The 25,274-nt window shown below is 46.1% G+C and overlaps 1 protein-coding gene across 6 annotated transcripts in view; it reads right to left on the bottom strand.

Moving 5' to 3' along the window:
* LOC137426929 (regulator of G-protein signaling 7-like) overlaps positions 1 to 25,274 on the bottom strand; it is a 260,768-nt gene that overhangs the window by 208,926 nt on the left and 26,568 nt on the right. For all 6 annotated transcript variants that reach the window (XM_068115959.2, XM_068115957.2, XM_068115962.2 and 3 more), the window contains one exon: positions 24,532 to 24,633. In XM_068115959.2, the coding sequence (XP_067972060.2) occupies positions 24,532 to 24,633 (102 nt within the window). The remainder of the gene's footprint in view (positions 1 to 24,531; positions 24,634 to 25,274) is intronic.

Below are 25,274 nucleotides of genomic sequence, written 5' to 3'. Positions count from 1 at the left end.
CACACACACACACACACTTTGAGACCTGGGAGGGCTCCGTTCCACATTCTGAAACCCGCAAATGGAAATAAAAACCAATAAAAGCCGTTTGTCTGTCTGTGTGTGTCGCCATTTTCTGAGATGGACGAACAGATTCTAGTGAAACCTTCAGAATTTCCATCAGTGAGAGCCAGGGAGTGTTTTAGGGAAAAATAAATTTGAAAAAAAAAAGGTTTTGATTTCTTTTTTGAGAATTTTGAGAACAAAGTTGCATTTTGGGGGATTTTTTTCTATAACCACTCCCGTAGGTGTATAGCGACCCCATTCCTTTGTGGGTGAAGGGAAGCGTTTTAGACTCCCACACCTCCCCCCCCCCCCCCCCCCCCAAAAAAAAATAGACCGGGCAGCGCCGGGTACCCCTGATAATATGCAATAAATGACAAAATTACAATTCAGTTACAACACATTATATTATTTTATATTTTATTCCGTTAGTACGATCTTGTATGGACGTCTTTCGGATGTCTTCTCCAAGGTGGTCTGTTATTGCCTATCCTGATCTGGACGAGTGAAAAACATTGTGTGGGCTGGCATGATAATCGTATGTCGACCAGACCAGACAGACAAGACATGCACATTTTTCTGCTCCCTCGAGGTTATTCATGTTTGTGCTGAGTCTTTAATCGACAATGCCAAAGGAGCGTGGTAAATGCTCCCGAGTCCGACTCAATTTCCAGACGCTTTGCTTCCAAATCCTGAGTCAGCTGTCCTCAGCTGTATTTGAATCCACAACCTTTGAGGTGTCAGAACAGTGTCCTCAGCACGAGACCACAACCATCAGCGACAACTGCTCAGTCATTAAAAACGAAGCTGGGACAGTGCTTTAGTTTATTCCTTCCCATGTAAGTAAATCTGATTGTTTCTTACTATATTGTTTGAGCCATGTTAGTGAGGCATGTAAGGAGGCACCCATGGTTACCTCAATGTATACCAGCTAGTAGTTCTGAAACATTCCTTTAAATTGCCTCTTTCAATGAAACTATCGTTGTCGTTTCATATGCAGTTGTTGCTGGTCACATCATTTCTGGAAGCGTAGCTTTGCCGCTGATAGTAAGCTGGTACTCATTTTGCAGGCCTCGGAAGGATGACAGGCTGACTCGTCCCACCTGGTGTTACTTAACAGAACAGGGGCTCAAACTCAAGACCCGAAGATGAAAATATTCGATTTCAAAATTTGCAGATGTGTGGCATCTAATGTGTTAATCAGTCCAACAATTATTTATTTTCTTCCAGGGATAGTGTTAATTGCTTGCATGGGTTAAGAATTTAAGATTACAGGTACACAACAACTGTTGTTACTCTAGGTCTAGGAATTGAGCGACTTAACCTCTTCATCAAGATAACTGTTAAACTGGTAGTTGAATATGTGACTAATATAGAAAATAAATGGATCAATGTATTTGGAACTTCGATAAATGTGTCACTTTGTTAACCATTCAGTTCTCAGTCCTTTTTTTTTTTTTTTTTTTTTTTTTTGTATACAAGATCGAGGCTCGTGAAAGAGCGAACATTAATCACACAGAAAGACAAACCGACACATAAAACAAATAACATCGGGAGCGGTAGACAAGATGGGGAGAGAGGAGGAAGGACACAAACACAACATTATTTTGAGAGCAGGGACCGAGAGACATGGAGACATCGAGAGATCTGTGAGAGGGAGAGGGCATTGGGGGGGGGGCATGGGAAGGGGGGGGGGGAGTGGGAGAGGTATAAAACATATGGACACTGCCAGGACTTCCAGGAAAGAAGTCGGAATTTCAAACAAGGTGGATCTGGGGTGAATTAGTGGGGGTAGAAAAGATCAAGTTTTTGGATGGGGGAAGATAAGAGATGGTGGTGAACAGCTGTTTTAAAGACCTGGAGGGAGGAGTGGGATTGAAGGGAGTGTGGGAGTTTGTTCCAGAGGCGGGAGAAAAGGGGAATGAAAGAGTGAAGGTGAGCAGAGAGCCGAGATTTCGGCAGTTTAACCATTAGAGGGTTGCTGGCAGATCTAGTACTTGAGAAAGTACCTCATTAAACAACAGGAAGGTGCACTGCTTTCTAGTACCGCAAGCTTCATTGGGGATTCATAAAGTCTGTCCAATTTGTGCCTTTGAGAAAAGGTTGTTGTTCTTTCACAGCCAAATTATTCCCACCTTCTCTTGTTGGTCGGCCCAGGAAAGTTTTGGCCCAAATCTTTCATGAACCAGCGAGCTCTACCTGATGATTGACTAAGTCTTTGGGTAGAAATTTAATTTATTCAGGATAGCTTACCTACTCTTTGTGACTGATACCTTAGGATCTTTAACGCCCACCAACTAATGCTAGCAGATGGGATACCCAATTTAATGTGCATCCGAGGAACGGCAAACTCATTGATGCCTCACCTTGCCTGTGAAACACCAGGGTGACAGTTTATAATGGGGCTGATATTTAAACTTTATAGCGGGGCTGGGTTTAAAGTGGGACTGGTATCCATAGGAATCTCGACTCTTGCGACGCGGACTTCCTCTCCTGACGTAGTCAACGTGTGGCTCTAAAGATAATTCTCTCATCTTCCCTTCCTGTCCAGGCTGGAGTTCCTCAAGGCAGTGTTCTGGGCCCTGTGCTTTGCTTTTTCTGGTCTTCATCAATGATCTCTCTGACTCACTGGAAAATCCTATCACTTTGCTGATGACTCCACGTTCTTCTGCTCCATCTCTCATCCCTCAGATCGGCAGGTAGCAGCCTCTTCACTCTCTGCAGACCTGGATAACATCACAAACTGGTCAAACAAGTGGAACATGTCTTTCAATCCTGACAAATCTCACACTCTCACTATGTCTCTCCAAAAAGACCGACTGGACAACCCTCCCATCTACTTTCTCAACAATCCTCTCCAAGTAGTTCTGTCGCTCAAGCTTTTGGGTCTCACTATCTGCCATGATCTTTCCTGGGAAAACCACATTTCCAAGCTGGCCTCCAAAGCCCGTCGCCGACTGGGCATCCTCCGTCGTGCGAAGTACTTCCTTGGCACACCTGAGCTCCTCACCACATACAAGGCTTTCATCCACAATTTGATGGAATACTGTTCTCCCCTCTGGGCTGGTAATCCTGCCTCACACCTAGCTCTATTTCAAGCTGTTGAAACCAAGGCTTTCATAATTATTGGAATCTCCTGTGATGAAGCTGATTCTGAGTGACTTTCACTCTCTCACCACAGGCAGGTTGGTGGTCTTTCTGTCGTCTACCGACTCCTCTCCGGCCTTGCACCCCCTCTTCTGGTGAAACTTCCAAAATCATGACTCTCTGCTCACCTTCACTCTATCATTCCTCTTTTTTCACCACCTCTGGAACAAACTCCCACATTCTCTTCAATCCCACTCCACCCTCCAGTTCTTTAAAACAGCTGTTCACAACCATCTCTTATCTTCCCCCATGCAAAACCTTGATCTTTTCTACCCCCGCTAATCCATCCCAAACCCACCTCCTTCAAATTGCCTGTTTTCTTTCGTGAAAGTCCTTGTAGTGTCCATATTGTTTATCACGTGTACCCCACCTCAGCCCGTTCCTTCCACAGATCCCTGTTCCCGATTGTTATGATGCCTTTCTCTTTCTCTGTCTCTGTCTCTGTCTGTCTCTGTCTGTCTCTCTGTGTCTCTCTCTCTGTCTCTCTCCCTTTATTATATGTTCTCTGTGTTAGCTCTTATAGGAGCCTCGACTAACTATATCAAAAAACCCAGGCTGAAGGGCTCAGAGGTGAGTGTGCATAGTTTTAGGCTATCATGCCAGCAACTTGAGAACAGGCCTTCATCAAAAATTACAAACTTCAGAATTCTTGTTTCCAAATAACTCTCAATGACCCATTTGTCAAAATATACATTTTTGCACAACTATGCTGTAGGGAGACGATGTATTCTATCAAAGGAGAGCTGATAAGAGGATGTTAACTGCCATGCGAAGTGCGGTGTGACTGATGTTTCAGCAGTTAACCCTTCCCATTTTGTTCTGATGAACAGCTAACATGTGACATGTCTGTTACACTTCACTTCCCATGGTGGCTAGCATGTTCTTTAACTCGTCTGAAGTATTAACGCTAATCAAACTCTCTAAGGCAGTGTTTCTCAGCCGGATTCACCAGACCACCGACCCGTACTGGTATTTGGTCGCCATTCTTTAACTCGTCGCCGCCTGGAACCTGGGCCATTTTATTTCCTTTTTGCACACGTGTCAATGTGGGGACTCATCTTACTCAGCAAACACCGTAGCTCGCTCTCGACATCGATCAGCCTGTTTCTGTCTTTAGATTTCATCAGTATTAAGCTTGAGGATGCAAGTTCACAACGGTAAGTCATTGGGAACATCGCTAAGAGTTTGGTAACTACTTAGCGCAGCGAACTCGCGACCCCCATGGAAACCCACCCACAGCCACTTTGAGGTCATGACCCACCGTTTGAGAAACACTGCTCTAAAGTAACTGCAAAGTATGAAATTACACATGGTTATAGCTGAACAGCTACAATGAAATATAAATATATAAGCAGTTCTAATGCTTTAAATTCCCTGGAGGAAATGATCCGACTACAGACTTTGTGCTTCCCGAGTCGGAAATTTCAATATGGAATCCACTACCCTTTCTTCGAGACATTAAGCTAGCTGTTTTGTTTTTATATTTTTGTAAGCAATCGATTTAAAGATCACACAAGGTGCCTTTCATAAAGGGGTAGACAACAGTGCGATGCTACCGAGGCATATTCCAACTTCCCACCTTGACTACAGCTGGAAAGGAATTCCTTGCAATGAGATTGCTTGCAGTTCCTAAATTAACAAAGGTAATGGAACCTGACCGAGTGGAAATACAGTAAAATATATTGACACAAAGATCTTGCGCAAAAGATGCCTTGTTGACTCGAGCAAATGATTAAGACTTGAGTTCCTCCTAATGCTTATTGATACTGTGGCAAAAAAGGGGAAACTGGTTCCCAGAACACAGTCACCCCATTGCAGCAAGTAGGGCAATCGCATTAGAAAGTCTTTAATGAAATTACTTCAGTAAGCATGAAGCTGCCGCAGCATTATGTATCTGTGCACTGACACGAGGAAAGCCATTTAATCTTCACTGGCATATCTGCCAGATTGGTGTCCAAGTGCGGGCTAATCAGTGGAAATGCGATTGGCAGGCCTTGCTGAAGTTGCTTTTTTTATTGCAGAAAAGCATTTGATTTCATGAAATAGTTGGAAGGAACACCAAAAGCTCTTATTTCTGATGAATATTCCGTTTCATGAATAAATGGACTTGACATATTGTTTAAGTTAAACAAATATGGCTTATGTCAATCGGTTTGCACAATGACAAAAATGGAACTAGATGGTATTTATAGAATACTTACACCACGCAGTGAACTTCATATGAGCAAAAAATCTTAAGGTTTTCTTTTTCTTTCTTTGATCCAATATGGCTGCCAGACCACGTGACCCATGACATTATAAATTTACATTCTCCAATATAATTTTTGTGTAGATCACACTCAATAAATTTCAAACTGATCAGACTAAGCGTAGTACTTGTCAAATTATGACGTCACAATTAAGGCACCAATGATGTCATCGTTAACTACATTTATACCCCACTACAACACCAAGATTCCTGGGATGGCACATCCAATCTTGAAATCGAACCTTTCGGCGTTCGTTGTTGTCAAGTAGCATGTGCTTTTTGTAAACGTTTGTAGTGGATATTGAAACTCAGACGCAATCAAGATGAGGGAATTTCCTCGACCGACATGACAAAATACTTCGACCTACCACTATGTCCGTTTGGAAAATTTGTGACGACATTGAAAATCCATTGGAGTCAACTCATCATATTCAACCACTGAATTTGCACTTGCTCTGACGAAGGAATGGTGCAATAGAATTCCCGACGACTACCACCATTTGGTACAGTGTTATTGATGACACCAAATAAATGGTTTTGAAAAACTCTGCACACAGTCGTGGCCAAAAATATTGGCACCCTTGCACTTTTTTCAAATAATGCACCATTTCTCCCAGAAAATTGTTGAAATTAAAAAATGTTTTGGTATCCACATATACATTTCCTTGGTCTGCAGTGGAACAAAACAAAAAAAAACTGAAAAAAATTACTAAATCTTAGCTTATTCCACACAGAAATGCTATATTGGCCCGGACAATATTATTGGTACCTTTTAGAAGTTGCTAGAAATAATTAGATTTCAAGCAGGTGATTCTCCTTTACTTTGGAATTGAACTCACCTGTGGTGAGTTGCAGGTGCCTGCAATATAAAAATCACTCAATCAACCAGTTTGAACAGAGAAAAGGAATCGTTCTGTTGTTTTGTGTCACTGTTTGTATCGCAATGAGCATGGAGAAAAGAAAGAAAACCAGGGAATTGTCTGAGGAGGTCAGACACAAGATTGTAGCCAAGAATGGACAATCTCAAAGCTACAAGTCCATCTCCAGAGACCTTGATGTCCCTATATCCACCATACACAATGTTATCAGGAAGTTTAAGGCCCATGGCACTATAGCAAACCTTGCTGGACATGGCCACAAGAGAAAACTTGATGGAAGATTGGAGTTCGAATGGTGGAGAAAGCCCCTCAATCAACTGCCAAACAGATTCAAGCTGACCTTCAGACATAAGGTATGACAGTTTCAACTTGCACCATCTGTCATCAACTCATTGAAAGGGGTTCTATGGTAGGAGACCCAGGAGGACCCGATGCTGAGCAAGAGACATCAGAAAGCCTGACTGCAGTTTGCCAAAACACACCTGAACAAGGCAAAATCATTCTCAGAGAATGTCCTATGGGCAGGTGAGACCAAATTAGAGCTTTTTGGTGAAGCACATCATCTCTGTGTTCACAGAAAACAAAATGAAGCCTTGAAAGAAAAGAACACCTTCCCTACAGTCAAACATGGAGGAGGTTCAGTGATGTTTTGGGGTTGCTGTGTGCCTCTGGCATTGAGTGCCTTGAACGTGTGCATGGCATCATGAAATCAGGAGATTACCTAGGCATTTTGGAGCACAATGTTCAACCCAATGTCAGAAAGCTGGGTTTCCGTCGAAGGTCATGAATCTTGTAGCAGGACCCAAGCACACTTCAAAAAGCACCCAGGAATGGTTCAAGACAAAACGTTGGACTGTTCTGAAGTGGCCCGCAATGAGTCCAGATCTAAGTCCCATTGAACACCTGTGGGGAGATCTGAAAACAGCAGTTGGGAGAAGGTACCCTTCAAATCTGGGATAAATGGAGCAGTTTTCACACGAAGAGTGGGTGAACCTGCCAGCAGAGAGGTGTAGGAAGCTCATTCATGTCTATTGGAAGTGCTCGACAGCAGTTATTTTGTCCTTAGGCCAGGGGTTCCCAACCTTTTTTGTGTTATGGCCCCCTTGACTCCCAGAGCACATCCCCAGCACCACCCTCCCTTTCGCGAGAGTCGAGCGGCGGATCGCGTGTAGGCAGGCTAGGGGGGGTCTGGGGACATGCCAGAAACCAGAAAAATTTTGATTTCTAGATGCTCTGTGGTGCATTCTGAGAGGTGTTTTTTCCTTTAATTGGCTATTTTGTTTGTATGAGAATTGGTAAATTATTACACAGAAAATGAGGAATTCCAAGTCGCCAACATGAACATTTAGTTGCATTGTTTTTTTCTGTTCCTTACTGGCTCCCAACTACATCGTTTTTGGATACAATGAAGAGGGTACAAGGCTTGATGAGTGTCTCCCTAATCGAGTGAGGTTTTTTCTTCTTTGCAATTTCAAGAGAAACTTCATATGAAGCCCGGACAGTTGCTACATTTTGTTGTTGAAAAGCTCCTCCCTCATCCAACTTCTGTCGCTTTAAATTTCTTTCATGCCGCTTGAAAAATTCGGGATCCTGCTTTGCATGTTGTGCGTGATTCGTCTCGAGGTGCAACTTCAACTTGGATGGTCTCATGGATTCAGTACTCAAAACCTTGTGACACAGCACACATTGTGGTTTCTCTTGGCCAAACACGGTAATGGACGTGAATCCAAGCTTCATGTATTCGTCAAGATACTTTCTTTTTTTACTCCCAGAAGCCATAACGTCAAATCTGCAATAGGAAAAAAACAAAACAATATCAAATTCAAAACAATATTTAAAAAAAAAAAAAAATTTAAACTTTTTTGTATGGTTCAAATTACCCCATGGCCCCTCGAGAAATACACCATGGCCCCCCAGGTTGGGAACACGGCCTTAGGCAGTTATTTTGTCCAAAGGCTGTACTACCAAATATTAAGTCTAGGGTGTCAATAATTTTGTCAATGCCATTTCTTTTTATTTTCTGATTTAAAAGGATATATTAAGTTCTGAATCAAAAACAAAGGTTCTGTAATATATTAACAATGAAATAAACAATTGTGGAGACCAAATACTTTTGTCAATTTCAACTTATTTTTAGAGGGAAATGTGAGTTATTTCAAAAAAGTGCAAGGGAGCCAATATTTTTGGCCACAACTGTATGTCCTTATGGTCCTGATACTTTTGTTCATATAAAGTAATACATGACACCTGATTGCCTCCATTTTCAATAAGGTGCCATCTCCATATTAGGTAGGATAAAACTAATTTTCACCCTTTTCTGCCCCATAGTGAACTCATCGCAGATCTATTTCCCCTTTATTCCTCTTTCCAGCTCTTATAGCCGACATTGTCTCTTTCCAAATACCATCTCCTTCCCTCTTCCTTTGTCTCACGTATATTATTGTCTATTATGCACCAATTCCCCTTGCACATGTAATATGTATATGCCCTTTACGAAAGTGCATTTTAACCTGAAAATGATTTTCAGCTTGATGCTTTTTTTAGAGCATGGAAAGCAAACACCAAGATGCTTTCAGCTTACTCTTTACCACTTTTTCTCAATTTCGGCCACACCACTAACAAGTTCGTTTTATGCAGCTCCACGATCCCACTCTCAGTACATTACCTTTTCACCTCCGCTACCGAAGGTGGAAAGAGGGAATGTTTTCACCCCTGTTTGTCTATCTGGCTGTTCGTTTGTCGGTTTGTGAGCAGGATATCCAAAAAAGTTGTGGACGGATTTGGATAAAACTTAGTGAATAGGTTGGGTGTGTGACAAGGACAACCCGATGACATTTGGTGAAGAATGCAATCTGGATCCGGAAATGAGAATTTTAAAAATCGATTCTTCCCAATTTGATCACCATTCCACCATTTCAGTTTGAATCATAAGGGAAGTGAAAGTCCAATGTGACCTATGATAATTATGACATTGCGGAAGAGAAATTCAACTTTAGAGATGGGCCTTAAGATGGAGACAACCGGAGAGACCCTCCAGAGTCCGACTGTGATAACAGGACTCCATGTACATGCTGGTGTCGCAAGTACATCAGACATTGGATCTCTGTTGTACAGCAGCAGGAGATGGGGTTTTGCAATCACTTCTGTGTGTCTGTTTGTTTGTGTGTGTCTGTCTGGGCCGTAACTTTTTCCCTTTGAGATATTGTCAAAGTTTCACCAAAGCTTTATTATGATAATACGGAGAAGGCAAATTTATGATTTTATCAAAAGGTCAAAGGTCAGCGTCACCTAAAATAATCAATTTTCATCCATTTGACCTGAAATTTAAATTCACCATTTGAGATTTGTCATCAAGTTTTCAACAAAGCTTTATTACGATAATATGGAGAAGGCAAATTGATAATTTGGTCAAAAGGTCAATGGTCAGCATCACATAAAATCGTCAAATTTTCATCTGATTGACCTGAATTTTAAGAATTTGCATATTGGGTCACTCAATTGGTTCACTAATCAAAAGCTATAAGCTGATTGTTTTTTAAAATCAAAAGGTCAGAGGTCAAGGTTGCATAGAATCCTCCATTTTCATTATATATATATATTTTTAAAACTGTTTTTGTTATTTTGAGCATACGAAAGCAGAAGACGTCTGAACACAAACGGACGCGGACGGGCTTTGCATTTTCAGATGCTTTCCAGAGTACACCAAACTATAGCCTGCTGTGTTAACTTAACAAAAATATATTTAAAGCTTACTCTGACATTAGATTATTAGAAAATCATTTCGTATTATTAGAAAACTAGTGGGGTCACCCGTGGGAATCCCACGGGCATGGACGTGTGACATTTCGACATATTGAGTTAGATGCTGCACCTGCACATTCAGTTTCACAAAATGGTTACTGGCAATTTATCAGATGCACAAATGATGTAATCTACACAATGTATTTACTTCTGATAACATGTGAATGCATGTGCGTGCACACCCACACACACATACACACACACAAACACACGTACACCCACACACACATATATATACACACACATACATACACACACACACGTACACCCACACACATATATACACACGTACACATGTACACACACATATACACAAACATCTCGTTTTTACATTTCTGGTCCTCACAATTTTGTCTCTCTTATTAACAGACACACACACACACACACACCCACACACACACACACGTACACCCACCCACCCACACACACACACACACACATATATATATATATACACACATCCACACACATACATAGATGCACACACACACATGTACACACACACATATATATATATACACACACACACACACACACACACACACACACACACACACACACACACACACACACACACACACACACACACACACACACACACACACACACACACACACACACACGTCCCACGGCACATGTATATATCCCACATCCCACATGTATATACATGTTTAAAGTGTACGTGCCCCTCCCTCCTCCTCCCTCCACCCTCCACCCTCCACCCTCCACCCTCTTCCTTCCTCCTTCCTCCTTCCCCCGCCCGGCAACGCCGGGTACTTCTGCTCGTAACTAATAAAATAAAAACGAAGAAATATCTCTCAGCAATTTCCCGTCTGTTAATTTATATATTTTACAAATGTGAATGACACGTCCATGCACACGTGAAATGAACACGTGAACCTTTACTTCCGGATAATAATGTTGAATGAAATAAGAGCGAAGAAATATATGTCGGTGTGGCGGACACAAAAGCCCACTGGCGTGGTGACATCATTCCACGCACCAAGTGGGCGGTGGCCACGCCCGAGGGGTAGGCGTGGCCTCATGATATACACCGGGCGCCCAGCCCGGAGCGGGCGAGTGTTACAGTGAGCTCCTGAAATAAAGACGTTTATAAGTTACCGCTTGTCCGCTTCCTCCTTGCTCGCAAGCAGCGCGCGTAACGCCGCGCTTTACTGGTGACCCCCTCGACGTTGGATCTGCCGGAGCGATCCTTCCACACGCGACGCCATTGCCATGGCCAACTTCGTCAAACTTCCCGAATTTTGGGAGGCTCAGGCCGAAGTCTGGTTCGTCCAGGCCGAAGCCCAATTTCAGCTTCGGCGCCTCACCGGCGATGACACGCGCTATTGCCACGTCGTCGCCTCCCTCGGGCCCGGCACGGCCGCTCGAGTTGTGTCCGTCCTTCGCCACCCACCGGACGGCCACAAGTACGAGGCACTCAAGCGGCTACTCCTAGCCACGTTCGGCCTCACGGACGACGCACGGGCCGACCGCCTCCTGGATCTCCCCGAGCTCGGTGACACGCGCCCGTCGGTCCGAATGGACCATATGCTGTAACTGTTGGGCGACGAAGCCCCCGGTTCTCTATTCCGGGCGCTTTTCCGTCGCCAACTTCCAGCGCAGGTACGCCTCGCGTTGGCCGGGACCGGGCTAACGGAACCCCGAGCATTGGCAGCCGAGGCGGACAGGTACTTCGCCGCTTCGGACACGCGGGCGAGAGTCGGCGTGGCCGTCACGGCCCTCGAGGCTGATGCTGCTGATGCTGCTGATGCTGCTGTTCCACAGCATCAGCTTCTACAGCATACGCAGCATGCTGATACGCACCTCGTGAACGCCGCCACGCCACGCCCACCGCCGCGGCGAAAACCGCCACCGCGGGGAAACCCGCCAACTCCACCGGCCTGGCGGAGCCAGCCGCGCTCCTCCAGCTCCACCACCTGGTGCTGGTTCCACGCCAAGTTCGGCCACGAAGCTCGGCAGTGTCATCCGCCATGCTCCTTCAACAGGTCGGGAAACGCCCGGGCCGGCGCTCAATAGTGGCGATGAGCGCCGGCCGTTCGAGCAGCCTGCTGTTCATAACGGACACCTTCTCCGGGCGCCGTTACCTGTGCGACACGGGAGCGCAGGTGAGTGTCATTCCCGCCGGCACGTCAGACAAGCACGCCGCGGGTGGGGGCCCCGCGCTGCTTGCCGCGAACGGGACGCCCATCCGTACGTACGGAAAACGCTGCCTCTCTCTGCGGTTTGGAGGGCAGGTTTTCCGATGGACGTTCGTCACCGCCGACGTGCCCATGGCACTGCTTGGCACGGACTTCCTGTGCGCTAATGGGCTCCTGGTCGACGTCAAGCGCAGACGTCTTGTCCAGGCCGAGACGTTCAGCTCGCTCGCTTGTGCGTTGCCCAGCTCAACCAGCTTGCCAAGCGGCTTGCCGAACGGTTCGGTTCCGGCCACGTTGGTCTGTACGCTTCCGGCAGCGGACGCATTCACCCGCCTCCTCACCGGCTTCCCGGCCCTCACGCGGCCCACCTTCTCGGCGGGGGCCGTCAAGCACGGGGTGGCCCATCACATCCCCACCGTCGGGCCACCGGTCTACGCCCGGGCACGCCGCCTCGAGCCGACGAAGCTGGCGGTGGCAAAAGCGGGGTTCGCTACCCTGGAGCGACTCGGCATCGTTCGGTGCTCAGAGAGCGCTTGGGCGTCGCCGCTGCACATCGTGCCGAAGCCCGGCGGGGGATGGCGACCGTGCGAGGACTATCGCCGTCTCAATGACGCCACGACTCCCGACCGCTACCCCGTCCCCCACATTCAGGACTTTTCCGCCCGTTTGGCGGGCAGGTCCTTCTTCTCGAAGGTGGACCTCATACGCGGCTACCATCAGGTCCCCGTCAGGCTGGAGGACGTCCCGAAGACGGCGGTCATCACGCCATTCGGACTCTTCGAGTTCCTGCGCATGCCCTTCGGTCTGAAGAATGCGGCTCAGGCGTTCCAGCGACTGATGGACAGCGTCCTGCGCGACTTGGATTTTGTCTACGTCTACCTGGACGATATCCTCGTCGCCAGCGCGTCCCGCGAAGAGCACCTACGCCACCTCCGCACGCTCTTCGAACGCCTGGGCCAGCATGGCCTGATTGTGAACCCCGCAAAGTGCCGGTTCGGCGCCGCCATCATCGATTTTCTGGGGCACCGTGTCACCAGGCACGGAGCCGTCCCCCTGCCGGCCAAGGTGGAGGCGGTGAAGGGGTTTCCGTGCCCCTGCACGATCAGAGGGCTGCAGGAGTTCCTGGGCATGGTGAACTTTTACCATCGGTTCCTGCCCCATATCGCCCAGCTCCTGCGCCCCCTGCACGAAGCTCTCCGAGGTAAGCCGGGCAAAGGCGACGTTACCTGGACCGAGCAGATGGACACGGCGTTCACGGGCGCGAAGCTCGCCTTGGCTAACGCCACCATGCTCGCGCACCCGGCGCCCGATGCACCGATCGCCCTCACCACCGATGCCTCGGACTACGCGGTGGGCGCGGTGCACGAGCAATGGGTGCGTGGAGCTTGGCAACCGCTGGCGTTCTTTAGCCGGCAGCTTCGCCCGCCCAAACGCCGTTACAGTACCTTCGACCGCGAGTTGCTCGGACTTCACTTGGCGGTCAGGCACTTCCGCCATCTGCTCGAGGGCCGTGCGTTCACTGCCTTCGTCGACCACAAGCCGCTGATCTTCGCGATGGGCAAGGTCACCGAGCCGTGGTCGGCCCGGCAGCAGCGTCACCTCTCGGCCGTGTCCGAGTACACGACGGACATCCAGCACGTCGCGGGGAAGGACAACCCGGTGGCGGATTGCCTTTCCCGGGCCGTCGCCCACGCAGTCCACCTCGGCATCGACTATGCCCGGATGGCAGCGGACCAGGCCGCTGACCCCGACGTCCAGGCCTTGCGGACCGCCGTCACGGGCCTCCGCGTCACCGAGGTGCCGTTCGACGGCGCGGGCGCGGCCTTCTTGTGCGACGTCTCCCTCGGGCGTCCTCGCCCCATCTTGCCCGCGGGCTGGCAGCGCCAGGTGTTTGACGCCATCCACGGCCTGTCCCACCCGGGCGCGAGGGCCTCCCAAAGGCTGATCGCCGACAAGTTCGTCTGGCATGGCCTCCGGAAGGCCGTCCGTGGCTGGGCCAGGACGTGCCTCGCGTGCCAGCGCGCCAAGGTGCACCGGCACACCCAGGCCCCGTTGGCCCCGTTCACGGTGCCGGAACGCCGGTTTGACCACGTCCACGTGGACCTGGTGGGACCTCTGCCCCCCTCGCGGGGTTTCACCTACGTCCTCACCATGGTGGACCGCACCACCCGGTGGCCGGAGGCCGTGCCCTTGGCGTCGACAACGGCGGCCGATGTCGCGCAGGCTTTCATCGCCACCTGGGTCGCCCGGTTCGGCGCCCCCTCAGACATCTCATCCGACCGCGGCCCCCAGTTCACCTCGGAGCTCCGGGGGGCGGTTGCGCAGGGGCTCGGGGTCCGGCTGCACCGAACCACGGCCTACCACCCCCAGGCTAACGGCCTGTGTGAGCGATTTCACCGCTCATTGAAGGCCGCGCTCCGGGCCACCCTCCGCGACGGCGGCTGGGTCGACAGGCTCCCCTGGGTCCTGCTGGGCCTCCGGACGGCGCCCAAGGAGGACCTGCGCGCATCCGCGGCGGAGTTGGTCTTCGGGCAACCGCTGCGGGTGCTGGGCGAGTTCCTCCCCGACTCCACGGCACCATGGTCCGCGGCACAGCAGCGCTCCGCTCTGCAAGAGACCGCCCAGAGGTTCGCCCCGGTGCCAACGGCATGCCACGGGCACCCACCGACGCACGTCGCCCCGGAGCTTCGCACGGCGGAGTACGTCTTCGTCCGCCACGATGCCCATCGGACACCACTGCGGCCCCCATACGACGGGCCTTCCGCGTGCTGGAGACCGGGGCGAAGCACTTCACCCTGGACATCGGCGGTACTCCTGACCGCGTTTCGGTAGACCGCCTCAAGCCGGCCCACCTCGATGTGGACCATCCACCGCCAGTGGCCCGACCCCCACGTCGGGGCCGCCCTCCTGCGGGCGGACCCCCGGCACCGCCCAGCCCCGCCGCCACGCCGCCCCCCGGTCCTGCACCCATCCCAGGGGCAGCCAGGGGCATCCCACCTGGCATCCCTGCACCCCGGACGCCGCCGATCGCCAGGGGGCGCTTCGGCCGGGTCATTCGTCTGCCCCGCAAACTGGCCCTCCAGGTGCGCGGGAATTCTGGGGGGGCGCGTGTGGCGGACACAAAAGCCCACTGGCGTGGTGACATCATTCCGCGCACCAAGTGGGCGGTGGCCACGCCCGAGGGGTAGGCGTGGCCTCATGATATACACCGGGCGCCCAGCCCGGAGCGGGCGAGTGTTACAGTGAGCTCCTGAAATAAAGACGTTTATAAGTTACCGCTTGTCCGCTTCCTCCTTGCTCGCAAGCAGCGCGCGTAACGCCGCGCTTTATCGGCATCATTGTTGACGTTTTTGTGACGACTGTCATCAAACGGAAAAGTAATATATCTTAACGGAAAAGAAAAAGCGAATTTTTAATATATGTCGATATTATCCCCGACTGTTATTTTAGGCGGTGTATTTTCGTGTATCATCCTGGGCGCGATTTTTAAAAATATATCTCTGCATTTTCCCGTGTGTGCGTGAATGTTCTCAATTATTTCTGACACCGAGTCTAAAACCATCGATAAAAATTAAATCAGATGGTGAATTCGATATAAAATCGTGAGGATGACTCAATGAATGGGCTTTATTTTACAGGCCTTTGAGAATTCATTTTGTTCTATAAACGGAAACTTTCATCGGATTTCTTCCCGTTTTTTTTCAACCGAGTCTAAAACGATGTTAGCGACTGTTAAAAATGAAATGATATATCGAATTTGAGTTGAAATAAACCTGTGTGAGAGAGAAAGACAGCACGGGCCTAACTAAACAGGCCTCAAAGCTATTCAAATTAATAAAATGGTGGATATTTGTTTACATGAAGCCTCTCCAAGAATGGGTGGAGCTATGGGTGGAGCTACTCTGCAAACGGAGTAAGCCACACCCCGGACAGACAGACAGACAGAGACAGAATCACCATAGCCTTTTATATTATTAGAAAATAGAGCTCCCTTTCAATGCAGGAGAACATCATTAGGCACATTAAGCCTGCACAACGGTTGCCCACCTATGGTTGTTTGTCCATGCTTTGTCCTTTTTAAATGCAGAGCATCGAGAAAGAAGGCAACATGTACCATTTTTAGTCTTTGTTATGAGTCGGCAGGGGGTTTGAACCACCAACCTCTCAAATTCCGTGCAGGCACTTAAGTCTGGTCAATTATTCATTTGGATTACTATTTTTATCCCCCACTAAAAGTGCACTTGGTGAGGAAAAACAGGGGGAAATATAAGGGGGGGTGGGGGTGGGGGAGGGGTTCAAACTAGTTCCAAAAAAATATATTGGTAGTTGTTCACTGTCTAAAATTAAATAATAACATGTATGAAACTAGAACGGGCACTCGGTAGAGCGCATACCTTCGCCGCAGCTACTGTTCTGTACTGTACTAAAATACGATTTTGACCTTTTCGTGACCTTGACCTTGACCTTTGACCCGATTGCTCCCAAAATCTAATCAAATGTGTCCCGTATAATAACCAATCATCCCACCAAATTTCATGCAATTCGGTTGAATACTTTTTGAGTTATGCGAATAACATACACACACACACACACACACAGACATACAAATAAATACACAGCGATCAAAACATAACCTTCCGCTTTTGCGAAGGTAATAAACGTTTGTGTACCAATGGGAGTTTCTACCATTGATATTGTGGCAGTAGAAGGCCCCATATAATAATAGGGTTTTGGGGTGCCACAGTGGTATTTTTGGGGATAAACAGACCTGGCAGCACCGATCTCCTCTCCTCGCCAGATTTCTGAGCAGTCATGGTAATCGAACCCACAACAGTGAGGATAATATGCAGCAAGGCTTTATCAACTCCATCAAGCCACTCACCTATAGATATAGCTGTAAAAAATAGCACAGGTACACCCACCACCTGGCTCCATGTTACAATATGTAGGCATGATGGGGATTTTAATGAAACAGCCGACCTATTGATTTACAATAATGGGCCGGCCACAGCAAAATCCTTCAGAACTTCTTAAATATCCATTTATAAATTAGTATACAGTTACCTTCAAATTCAGTTTCACCATCTCCATCCTGTCTTTTTCGTGCTTTGGCAAGCATTTTATTTACCAATAAAGCTTCTGTAAAACTTGCTACTTTGGCTTGATTCATCTTACCACCTTTTCAAAACTCAGAGCAAGAATTGGCAAAAAAACAACCGCAGCACCAGCACCAGCACCATTAGCATAGGCCATAGGGCCAAGTCGAGATGCAGTCATGATCCATAGCAAAGCAGGATATTCCCAGTTTTAAACTCAAAGGATTCCAATGATGATTTTGATAGATCACAAGAAAGTCTTAACAACTGTAACAAAAAAAAAAAAAAAATTCAACAAAACACATAAAAAATATATAACTCAAGAAGTCATAGAATACCTTACCCTGTGCGGTCTAGAGAATAAGGACATGGGAAGGGTCCTTTAAACTCTTGCTTTGCATTTTCGAGCAAGATCAATATTTCTTATGAGCCACAATTTTGTCTGAATCTCAATATTCCCCAATGCTGATTACACGAGCGACAAATTTGATTTGTCGAGATGGCGTAAAATTTTGGCCGAGTACTGCTAGATCGGAGGTTTTTGAAAGTGTCAAAAAGGCGATTTGTCTTCTACAATGCTCAAGTAATAATTAAATTTAAATAAAATGGGGATTTTAAGGGCTGTAGGAAAACAAAATGCGAACGTTATTCACCGTTGATGCAGAATATTTTACACCACCTTATTTAACACGCGACATTAGTTATTCATGCCTGGTGTTTATCTCCTTTATGATGTCCTAAAAAGAGTAGATTTCCTATTTGGAATGATTTTAAACAGAGTAAAAACATCTCACTCCTCTCTGCACATGTGTGCATTAGGACAAATCCAGAACCAAGTACTGCTAAACTACAAGTTATTTTTAGAAGAATATTTTTCACGCTGTCGAAACCAAAGCTTTCAGAATCATTGGAATCGCCCACGATGAAAATGATTCGGAGGGTCTTTCACTCCCTCACCGCAGGCAGGTTGGTGGTCTTTGTCTTCTACCGACTCCTCTCCGGCCTTGTGCCCCCTGCTCTGTCTGTGCTCTCGCACAAGATCTGCCATAAACCCTCTTCTGGTGAAACTGCCAAAATCGACTCTGCTCACCTTCAGTCCTTCATTCCTCTTTTCTCCTGCCTCTGGAACAAACTTCCTCACTCTCTTCAATCCCTCTCCTCCCTCCAGGCCAGCAAAACAGCTGTTCACCAAAATCTTGATCTTTTCTACCCCCGTTAATCCACCCCAAGTCCACCTCCTTCAAATCCCCTGTTTCCTTTCCTGAAAGTCCTTGTAGTGTCCATCTTGTTTATCCTGTGTACCCTGCCTCCATCGTTTTCCCTTCCACAGATCTCCCGATGTTCCTGTTCTCTACTGGTGTTCCCGCTCCCTTTATTATATGTTATATGTGTTAGCTCTTATATGAGCCTCGACTTCGTTTTCCAAAAAAAAAAATCAAACATCAATTCCCAAAACAACGAATTCTCATCTTGCATTGGAAACTAAAACTGCACGTTTCACGAAGAGAATGAACAGAATCATACGAAAATACGCAATTTGGTGTCTGTCGATGACCACGATACTGTTACAGACGCGGATGAAAGATGTTATTTTACCGAGCGGTTTGGTATTACCGCGTCCGAACAGTTACTCCCCGATTAGAACCCGATTCCACCCGAACGTTGACCAGATCGCACCGCAGATATTCAATCGGGAAACCTCTAAAACGACCGAAAGAGAATGAAAAAGAAGAAGAAGACAGAGTACGGAGGAAGAACAGATTTATTACACACACACAAGCAAAAAGAAAGAGCGACCAAAATTATTTACAGCAATGGATGGAAGAAGCAGTCACACAGTGCATTGTTAGCTTAAACTATTTATTTTACTTAACCCCAAGACAACGAGTAGGACAGACGACGTTCACACTTACACGGGGGATATTGCAGGCAGGTAGGGCTTGAGGTGGATTGCTGGAGAGGGAGGCAAGGTCGGAGGTAGCAGCTCTCAATTCCTCGCGGTTTTGGCGGGAAAACCCTTCGTCGCGTATCCGCTGCTGTAGACGTCACGCGCTGGCTCGGCACACCTGCTCCTCTCCTTCTGGTGGAGCCGTCTCCCTCCTTTCAGCGCGTCTCTTCAAAGCTGGTTTCCTTTCCGAGTACCTCTCCTCTTTGGCTTGGAGCGTTCCGCATCTCACCGCTCCTCTTGGTGTCGCCTCTTCGCTCATCTCCCAGGTCATCTGGTGAAGCAGTCCCTTACAGTCGCTTTTATCACCTCGGGCGGAATCAAGCCGCCGGCTGCGAGGGCACGCCTACCGGGTCGCTCACTGCGGTGCTGATTGGCCATGCGACCCTCTGGCTCACTCCTCCCCTCTATGACGAGGTGGAGACACGCCTTTCTTCTCCGAGATTAGCACATGGGCAATGGCGGCTTGCGGGATTGAACACAACTCGCACCCTTTTGAAAGGAACTTTGGAGAGCGGAGATGTTTGGGGAAATTGCAAGGGCCTACGCTTATTTTGTTTGATACAATGCAAAGTCAATCTAGTGGGAAACACATATTTAGCCTACATAGAATAAGGAAATACACTATTTAAAAAAATATATCGTGACCTGCGTGTAAGTTTCATGGAATTAACTAGGAGGACGGTTGCGACCATTATTTACATTACCAGGGTGTTACCATACTTTTGTAACGTTCACATTGTAACGTTTTCACATTCGTTACACTTCCTCCAAAATTGTTACACTTCTCAAAAAAAACCGTTACACTTCTCAGAACCGTTACAATACATTCAGTCATTACTTATCCAATCTCAACCAAACTTGACAGGAGGTCACACAATGGTCACACAATGAAGATTGCATGGAATTTATTTGCCCCTCTCCCCAAGTGGGTTTTCTCCACTAAGGGGGGTTCACCGCTAGTGGGGTTGCGTGTTGAGGTGTATATCCATGTTAAGATAGCTTTATCCTGGTGTTTTTCCAACAACGCTTTTAATAACAAAATTAATGATAATAAAATATGAATGTTATTACAAAACAATATTCATACTAATAATATCTACACCTCCCCAAGGTGTTTTTCCTCCTTGGCCAAATGCCGTGTTAACGTGTATTAATAGCTTATCGTGCCGTTTTCGTGGGAGCAATCCCTACCTGAAATGAAAATATTATAAACCACAAACACGTATGGCTACCTTTTTAAACAGTCACTAATGCTGTTAAGCACTAAGCTAAACTGAAAGAAATTTAGAGGAATCCGGAAATCAGTCTATGCTTATCACGCCAAATCATGGGATTGGCGGGGGGGGGGGTTAGGGGGGGGGTCCGAGTCTTTCACGAACCGGCTAGCTAGGCCCGACACTTTTTTTTTGTATACAGAGTAGAGGCTCATATAAGAGCTAACACAACAAGAAAACATGCACGGACACATAAAACATACAATAAAGGGAGCGGGAGACAAGAGGGGGAGAGAGGAAAGCATACAAGCAAGCACAGCAACAGCAGGGAACAGGGACATCGGTAGATCTGTGGGAGGGAGAGGGCTGGGGGAAGGGGGAGAGGGGAGGGAGGGTGGGTAAATGGTATAAAGCAAATGAACACTACCAGGAATTTCAGGAAAGAAGTTGGAGATTGAAGAGGTGGATTTGGGGTGTATTAATGGGGTAGAAAAGATCAAGGTTTTGGATGGGGGGAGGGGGAGATAAGAGCTGGTGGTGAACAGCTGTTTTAAAGACCTGGAGGGAGGAGTGGGATGGAAGAGAGTGTGGGAGTTTGTTCCAGAGGCAGGCAATAGTTCACCTACTCTTCATGAAGGATACTGTGGGATCTTTAATGTCCACCAAATAATACGGACAGAAAAAAAAAAAAAGAATAAATAAAATAGACAGGACACCAGTATAAATCACCTGACCTGGGAAACACGGGGATGACAGTTTATATCTGGGTCGGGATTCAAACCCAGGCTAGACAGCTTCAAGGTGAGTGTGCGTACCTCTAAGCCATCCTGTCAATGTTTTCACATTGAAACACAATCAGGAGAAATAGTGCCAAACTATACAACCTGCCTGTCATTGTCATAGCCAGGGTCACTCCAATGGGGGTGGGGGACAGGTGGGGTGAGGAGAGGGGCAACAAGCCCTGGTCCTCACCCAGGGCTAGTGTGTACAGAGTGTGCAATGTCCACAAATATACCTTTAGGCTTATACACCTTTTCACTTATTGTGATTTCTGCTATTTGGCAGGCAACGTGGGATTCCTCCTGAGAATTCTGGTTGCATCCCTGATCTCACTTGAAACTAAGCAAGATGAAGGAAGAAACAAAATGGATAAGAGCACACACAAAACGAGCACCAGCATAGCAGGAGTGCTGAGTGAAATGGTTTTCAACATAGTGTTCACTTGGCTGTAACAACTGCGGTTTTGAAACTGTTGCATTCGCCCATCGAAAACTCCCAGGTCGATAAAACCTAATGTGATGTGATGCATTGGAAGCTCGATACACGGTGTGGTCCAAAACGAACAAGGAAGCGATTATAAACACTGCTATTGCTACATAACTTGGCTGCATCCGTAACATTAAAAATGCAATATGCCTCGAACAAAATCTGACCTTGGAGTTCACAGCTCAAGGCCACGTTTTACCACTCTTACAACTGCCTACCCTCTTGATCTCCACTGTTGGGTGGTCGTCCTCAAATCCAAATGCTCATATTTGGTGCAGAAGCAAAACCATCAAACTTGAGCTTTATCATCAACATACAACATACACCATGTGCTACAACCTGGCAACTCGTAATTTATTCACAATGTGCATATGAAATAAGGATATACTTGTCTTTGGTGGACAGATCCAATTTCTGAGTCTTCAGATTTGCTGGGAAATGGCAGTGAACATGATGCTGCACTCACTATACAATGATTCTAGCCAACAGTAGATGCATTATCAAACTTTACTTATTACACTATACCCATCAAAATACTTACTGGAAGGATTAGTTCATCTCAGAACTCAACTTATATGCACATCCATGCAGGATGTTTACGGCACAAGAGGAAAATGATCTCGATGACAAAACAGTGCAATAATCAACTTGTCCGTGGGAATTTTTAGGGATGTAAAAATTTTACTCTCCAAAATGAAAGAAGAATTTGACTTCACTCTCTGCAAGAGAATATTCAATTCTAAACCGCATCATTATTCAATTAACGAGGTATTTGCAAATGAGAACACAGATGGTGAAGCAGAGCAGAACCGGCACACACGCGGACGAACCCGAATGGGATCGCACTCTTCCTGAAAACGAAAAGTTTGCCAAGACTTTCACATTTCAAATATAATTGAAATTGCCTCGTGCCACCAAGGTCCCTCTCGCAAGGTAATTTGAGGCTCTGTTCTTTAAAACCCCAAAAGTATTCGGACACACGAGAGAGCATTCCTTCACTGTTTATTTATTTATTTATTTTAACTGCATCCGTTCTCCTTTTAGTGGAATTGCTCGACCTTGTATTGTTGCCTGTCTGTGGTTGTGCTTGCAACATAAAAATGGGATAACCACCATGATCAATCTTTCATCTGCAGAGTGGATTTTATTACCTCGACCACCGAAGGTAGACTGAGGTTATGTTTACACCAGTCGGCTTGTCTGTCAGTGAGCAGTATAATCTCAAAAAGTTGTGGACGGATTCGGCTGAAATTTGGTGAAGAGGTTGGGTATGTGACAACGACAAAATGATTCGATTTTGGTGGAGATCTGGATCCGGATACCAGAATGTTTATTTAAGTTTTCGACCATTGAGTTTTTCGAATTGAAATTGAAATTGAATTGAAATTCGACCATTGAGTGATATTGCTAAAAACGGTATATATATATATATATATATATATATATATATATCACGATATCTCAAAAAGTTGTGGTCGGATTTGAATGAAAACTGGTAGACAAGTTTAGTTTGTGACAAGGATGAATCGTTTAAATTTTGGTGAAAAATCGAATCTGGATATGAGAATTTTATAAATTCTTTAAGTGATTATTCACTCTTGATTGTGCCAAAACTGATATATAGCACGGGATCTAAAAAAGTTGTGGTCGGATTTGGATGAAAACTGGTAGACAAGTTTAGTTTGTGACAAGGATGAATCGTTTAAATTTTGGTGAAAAATCGAATCTGGATCCGGATATGAGAATTTTATAAATTCTTTAAGTGATTATTCACTATTGATTGTGCCAAAACTGATATATAGCACGATATCTCAAAGAGTTGTGGTCGGATTTGGATGAAACCTGGTAGACAAGTTTAGTTTGTGACAAGGATGAATCGTTTAAATTTTGGTGAAAAATCGAATCTGGATCCGGATATGAGAATTTTATAAATTCTTTAAGTGATTATTCACTATTGATTGTGCCAAAACTGATATATAGCACGATATCTCAAAGAGTTGTGGTCGGATTTGGATGAAACCTGGTAGACAAGTTTAGTTTGTGACAAGGATGAATCGTTTAAATTTTGGTGAAAAATCGAATCTGGATCCGGATATGAGAATTTTATAAATTCTTTAAGTGATTATTCACTATTGATTGTGCCAAAACTGATATATAGCACGATATCTCAAAGAGTTGTGGTCGGATTTGGATGAAACCTGGTAGACAAGTTTAGTTTGTGACAAGGATGAATCGTTTAAATTTTGGTGAAAAATCGAATCTGGATCCGGATATGAGAATTTTATAAATTCTTTAAGTGATTATTCACTATTGATTGTGCCAAAACTGATATATAGCACGATATCTCAAAGAGTTGTGGTCGGATTTGGATGAAACCTGGTAGACAAGTTTAGTTTGTGACAAGGGAGAACAGATTAGATTTTGGTGAAGATTCAGATGCAGATCTGGCCTATCAGTGGGATACAAAACGTAAACTGTTCTGCCTGTTGGAGGTATGCTCTCTACCTTGTGCCTATCTCGTTTCTAATGCGATGAGCCAGAAAGTCAGCTACCCATTTTATGGCCATTCCAAAAAGGAAACCGTTTAAATAGACACCATCCATGGCTAGCCAACGAGACAAAGGAGAGTGTAACAAGGCATAATAATGTGATGGATTTTAAGGAGTTGAATATTTTACAAGTAGTGGGGTCAGTGAAGAGAGTGAGGTGATGATAATTCACAAGTAGACCTTTTTGTAAAGCAGCATGTTGGGTGCGTCATCAACCGCTTGAGTTGTGTGGTCTTCATCCCGTCTCAATGTCCCGTCCATGCCCTGAGCCATTTTGAGGCACTGAGGAGACAGACAGAGACCGATTTTTTTTTTAAAGAAGAGAGAGGACAAGGGCAATGGAGATATCATCAGTAAATCTGAAAAATAGTGAGGTACCTTAGTGAAAATATCGTTACACGGTGGACAAAAGTACCATTTTTTCACCAAAGCATCTCCATAGTATACCTTTTAGAAAGGTATAAAATTGGATAATGGGAAGGGCAATATATGACGTCATTATGACGTCATCAGCTAATTATTACACAATTATATGTAAAAAAAAATCGTTTAATGAGTTAGGAGTAAGCCGTGGAGCGTATTTTGACATTAAAATATATGTTTCTGATGTGAAGGAATTAAATGCAGTTGCCAGTATTGTTCATAGACTATCATTATGACATCATCAACTAAAATATGTCAACACACACACACACACACACACACACACACACACACACACACACACACACACACACACACAGACAGACACACACACATGACGAATATCGTGGTCACTTGATAACGCGTGAATTGGATTGGTTAGTCAACACTGACATATGGAGAGTCTTTAGTTCATAAGGTTATGCTTGTTGGGTCACAGAATTTAACGCAGATGCCCTTTTTTTATTTAGACTGAGTTATTACGTTTTATGACGTCATCA

Source organism: Myxine glutinosa, chromosome 5 (assembly GCF_964187855.1).
Source record: "Myxine glutinosa chromosome 5, kmMyxGlut1.1, whole genome shotgun sequence".
Lineage (NCBI taxonomy): Eukaryota > Metazoa > Chordata > Myxini > Myxiniformes > Myxinidae > Myxine > Myxine glutinosa.
Note: the sequence above shows the minus strand (reverse complement) of the source record. Positions and strands in the feature narration are given on the sequence as shown.